Here is a 5,416-nt window from a genome sequence, read left to right as displayed (position 1 = left end):
GTTGCATAAATACCGTAATGCACTGGTAAAATACCTCCAGGACTAGCTAGCTAACCACAAAGCGGTATGGTATTGTGGTACTATCTGAAAATGTAGCTAGTAAATACATATCTGCCAATTAATCACGTTAAACCGGTTAAAATATACATTTAGCCCATAGACTATACAAAAAAGAGATTTAGCCAAACGTTAGTTATCTGTGGCTCGTTGGCGCATTTTCTTCAAGATGTCATCTGGCGCAAAGACGCTAACAAGAAACCCAAAGTAACCGTTGAAAACTATGAACAAACATCGCTTGACATTTAAAATGCATGCCGAATGTGAGCCTGTATCCAAATAATGTTTGCTGTACCTTTAATCATATTGAAGCACGTGTTTCTACTTGCTAGTAACAAAGACAACCTAAAATCATATGATTTGTCTATTAAATGTTGCATTACTTTTTTCTTGAGGCCTGATTAGTTCCATGCTCTTATAGTTATTTCCCCCCAATTAAATCCAATCTTTTTTTTCAATTGTTATTCCTATTTTTGTTAACAAATCTATTTGAAGAAAAACATAAGGATGTTTTACAATGCAACAAATACAAAAAGGATATCGCCTACCGTAAAAGATTCGAAGCTTTACGGTAGACGGAGGCGGGACTAAACTTTAACAAGGAAGTTTACAACACCGCTCCATGTTTACACGTTTGTGCGTTCACGTGGAGGAGATTTTTACTATTAAAATGTCTTCAAAGAAAAATAAAAGCAAATCGAAAAGAGCGAGTGAAAGTGACAGTTCACTCTTATCGAAGGAGGGCTCAAATGACTCCTCCAACTTGCAGACATCTGGCCACGAAGGAAGAAGCTGCAAAAGTTTAAACATCAACTCGTTCACTGTCATCGATTTCATTGAAAAAGGTAAGACTTTGGGCCATAAACCCAAACGTTTTACAGGCTTTAAAACAGTTGTAACTTATGTAAATGCTTTCAGCAAATGAACCAATCTGCAGTATGAAGATGGGAGATCTTCCGTGGTCCTTGCTGCACTCAGTGATACTGAGATGCTGTCTGTACTTGTGCCGTCTAAGCAACAACAGAGACACATATTTCATAGATCTAGCTCTGTTCTCAAGCAAATTGGATTTAAAATGAGTCACTGACTGAAGCAAAAGTGGCTTTCAGCTTCGGGGAAATGTGAGAGTGTTCATCCATATTTAGTGACACCATTTTTTTTATCAGCAAGTAAGCACAAAGGATATTTTCTACCAAAAAGACTAACTTTGGAGGATGTCTGCTTTATTTGTCTTTCAGACTTTATTCAGAATGCTCAAGCCTCAAATGAATTTTAGCAGCACTTTAAAATATATTTTTGTGCAGAAAAAAATGACTGTGGAATTTGTCCCCCCTCACTTACATTGGGAAAGCTTTAGGATCTCTTAATGTATGAACAGGAGGAATGATTACAGCAAGCAAAACCTGTTGTAAACTTGAACAATTTTGAACATAATCCTCCTAAAGGTTAGAGTCAGCACTTAAACTTCAGCACAACAACATTGTGGAAACAAGCCATTGTCCTGCTGCTTACAGACAACACTGTACGAACCATATTCACTAGCTAGCGCTTCACAATGGTTCAGCCTACTTATAATAACACTTTAAACCTCCTCTTAAACAATTTACTCACAATACAGCCAGTTTAACTTTTCAGTTTTTTTTTTTTTTGTGCCATTAACAGAACAGTTGTTTAATTGCCTTGAACTACTATAATCTACTTGGTTTATAAAATTGGTAAAGTAGTTTGTCAGTGGTGGACAAAAATAACAAAACATTACATTCAAAAGGCATGATAAGATCATAAAATGAGATGCATTGCTATAGTTTGACCTATTCAGTAGTACATGAAGTAGTTTGACCAAGTACCGCCTGGATGAGTTACAACATTAAAACGACTTTTATATGTTCACAAATGAATAATAATTAATCATTTAACAAGGAGCATCCCTCGGAATGAGTAGCTTCACTTTTGATACCTGAGGACACTTACAGCAAGTACTACTTTACCTTGTTTTCAAGTGAAGTCTGAATGTGGGTCTTTTTATTATTTGTGTTATTTCACATCAAATATTTGTTAATTTTCATCACAGCGGATGACAAAACACCCAAAAGTTGCAGATCAACTTTAGTCCAACTGAGCCTCAATTCCATGAAGTCAGCCAGCGTTTGCATCGGGAGACCAGTCCTGCTGACGAGTCCCACAGGACAAGAGGTGTTGTCTTCTCTTCTTCTTCTCATCAGTTTCTCTGTCCAATATTTTGGAAACACATGTATTATCTTAAAGTGCTCATATTATGCTTTTTGGCTTTTCCCCTTTCCTTTATTGTGTTATATATCTTTGTGTGCACGTTATAGGTTTACAAATTGAAAAAGCCCAAAGTCCACCCCAAAGGGACTTACCATCTCCAACAGAAAACACTGTTCACAAACTGCTCCAAACAGCTCTATTGTAGTCCAGCTTTTACTTCCGTGACGAACGTGCGTCACTTTGTAACACACGTTATAATGCTCACCTAGCTGCTAGCATGGCAGTCCCTCATACCCTGCTTCTGACTGGCTAGTAGTCCTTACCTAGTTACTGCGCATGTGCGACTCCCAACAAAGATGGAACAGAAGTGAGATGTCTCACTCTGTAGCTAAAACAGAGAGCTCAACACACAGGGTGAAAAGAGGAGCTGCAGCAATGTGCACTACAACAAAAATATGGTGTTTTCTGAAAATGAAACCACATTAACCTATTCTGGTACAACCTCTAAATACAATCATGAACCTGAAAATGAGCATAATATGAGCACTTTAAAGCTCCACTATAATATTTTATTAAATGCACAAGGTTGTTTTGTCTTACTGTCCTTTAGGGGTGTAAATCTTCACTGGTCTCACGATTCGATTACGATTATCCTGTCAACGGTTCAAATCGATTCGATATCCCGATGCATCACCATGCGTCACCTCCTCAATATTATTATATATTACCACACATGTTTTTTTTTTATCAACACATTCAAGCAGTGACATCATCACAACTCAAACTCCCCATTTTTATTGTATCTGCTCCTAAAAAAGACACTTCCTGAAATGAGTCTGAACACAGCAGACAACAGACAGAAGGCATTTAACTAAAACAACAGCTTGTGGAAAATCAACAAGTAACATCAGTAGGTCATAATCGGTTATGGACTGGCACTGCATCGATGCAGAATCGTCCAGGTCCGCATCGCGATGCAATGATTAATTTCAACACCCCTACTGTCCTTTAACCCTTACTTGATCAAATCTGTGTAAAGCCTACCTCTTTAAACTGGCATACTCAATGTCATTTTATTTGTCTGTTTTTGTTAATTGCTTTGTGTTTCTGCGTGGTCTTTGTTGTGCATATGTTTTTATCTTTTACTATTTGTACATTGTAAGGTGTCCTTGAGTGTCGAGAAAGGCAACCATAAATAAAATGTATTGTTATTATTTATTATTATGGTTTCTGTTCTCAGGAGGCCACCTTCCTAACCTTTAGCTGCCTGTAAATAATCTTTCAGCTCTGAAAACCTTTTTAATAATCATTTTATTTTTCTATTTCTCTGTCTTACAGGTGTGCTTAGGTTGGCCGGTTGCCTCCTTTCCTGGCGGAAAAGTTGGTCTTCAGAAATGTGCTCAGAATAACCTCCGAGTGAAGTCAGGGGATGAGGTGATGCTGCACCCACTAACGGGTCCTGTGCTTCAGGCTGAGGAGGTGGTCCTCTCTCACAGGTAATCTGGCTCTCATTGACAAAAAGCCTAGAGTACAAATTAGTCATATTATAATATTCTTCTAAGTATACCACATTATAGTTATTGTACACTCCGTTTCTAGTTTATTAGGCACACCTAGCTAAAACTAATACAGTAAACACAGGGTTCAATTTTAACTTTATGTCCAACGGCCAAATGGCTAGTGAATGTTCAAATTCTACCAGCCACTTAATAGATTACCATTGTTTGTTTTTTTTGGCTGTGGAGTGAAGCAAATCTACCAGCCACTTGCATATTTTACCAGCATTTGGCTGGTGGATGGTGCTAATTTTGTACCCTGAGTATACAGCACTGCAATAAATCATAAAGGTTATAATGTTCAGTTTTTAATGTCCTTTTTTAAGTAAGTAAAGGTAGACTAAACATGCATATATCATGTGTCCACTGTCATTTTGCTTAGAAACATAAAACTGTACTATTAATTTTATTCACGAACATCTGTAGCTGAAAATTGGAATCCCAATACAAATAGCTGATGGGAGTTATTCGCTCTAAAGTCATTGTACTCATGTACAACAGTATCCATAATCATTTTCTACCTCTAAAAAAAACCCTTTAGATTGTATCACACACTTTTTTTATTTTGTGTGTCTCAGGTAAAGGCTGCCATCTGCTGGTGACTTGTTGCAACTGCAGGTCAAATGCCAAACCATCAATTATCAATAATTAGTATTGTCTGGATTTTGCCTAGTCACATTATGCATCTGTTTGTAATTATCTTTATATATTTTTTATATTACTTTGTATGACATATTTGGATTTCATGTGTTTGTGATCCTGGATTATCCTTTTCATTTTTCAGTGGTTTTTTTTTAATCTGTGCTTTGTGTTCTATGTGATGCTGAACCTTAAAAGAGATTTTAATAAGTAATGTTGAGAATCAGTGGGGCACATTCCTGGTTGATCAAATTGTGTGTGTGTGTGTATATATATATATATATATATATATATATATATATATATATATATATATATATATATATATATATATATACACACACACACACTTGTTGGTCAAAATAAAAAATATGTATAGTACATTATAGTTAATTCTCACATAAATATAACTTTCATTCAGGTCAAAAGATGACACACTAGAGACAGATGAGTTCAAGAACTTCTTTCTGAGGTCCCTGGGTAAGTCAGTCACTTCACACTGTTTATACTGTATGTTTATTGGCACGTCAGTAGAAAGCACTTTTGGAGTAGGGATGGGAATCTTTGGGAATCCTACGATTCAATTCCTATTCTTGATGTCGCAGTTCGATTCAGAATTGTTTCTCCCTTCAAAACCTGATTCTCCATAGCATAAATAGAAAGAGGGGCACTTTTTTTCGGCTCTGCCTCCACTGAAATGAAATATGAAACGTAACGGGCAGATCAGCTAACTGGCCATGATTAAGGTCACTTTCTGAATGAACAAAAATAACAACAAAAAGTGGGAAAATGCTTAAAAAATAAGTTGTTACAGCCTGCTTCCTGTATGATAATGATGGCATGCATACATTTGTGCACACTATTCATTTAAATACATTTACAATAATTTGCTGAATATATACAGAAGTCATTAGATTTTATATGAACAGTATGCA

General features: G+C 36.4%; 1 protein-coding gene across 3 annotated transcripts in view; it reads left to right on the top strand.

The window, feature by feature from the left end:
* The window catches only part of afg2a (AAA ATPase AFG2A), a 146,600-nt gene that overhangs the window by 19,892 nt on the left and 121,292 nt on the right, over positions 1 to 5,416 (top strand). For 2 of the 3 annotated variants that reach the window (XM_078260059.1, XM_078260060.1), the window contains exons 1-4: positions 288 to 902; positions 2,129 to 2,250; positions 3,625 to 3,782; positions 4,903 to 4,961. In XM_078260059.1, coding sequence (XP_078116185.1) covers positions 680 to 902; positions 2,129 to 2,250; positions 3,625 to 3,782; positions 4,903 to 4,961 — 562 coding nt within the window. In that variant the 5' untranslated portion in view covers positions 288 to 679. Of the gene's footprint in view, positions 1 to 287; positions 903 to 2,128; positions 2,251 to 3,624; positions 3,783 to 4,902; positions 4,962 to 5,416 lie in introns of those variants that run through there. The other variant, XM_078260061.1, reaches the window with a different exon arrangement.

The sequence above is a fragment of the Sander vitreus genome, chromosome 10 (assembly GCF_031162955.1).
Source record: "Sander vitreus isolate 19-12246 chromosome 10, sanVit1, whole genome shotgun sequence".
NCBI classification, from domain to species: domain Eukaryota; kingdom Metazoa; phylum Chordata; class Actinopteri; order Perciformes; family Percidae; genus Sander; species Sander vitreus.
This window is presented reverse-complemented; position numbering and strand designations above follow the sequence as displayed.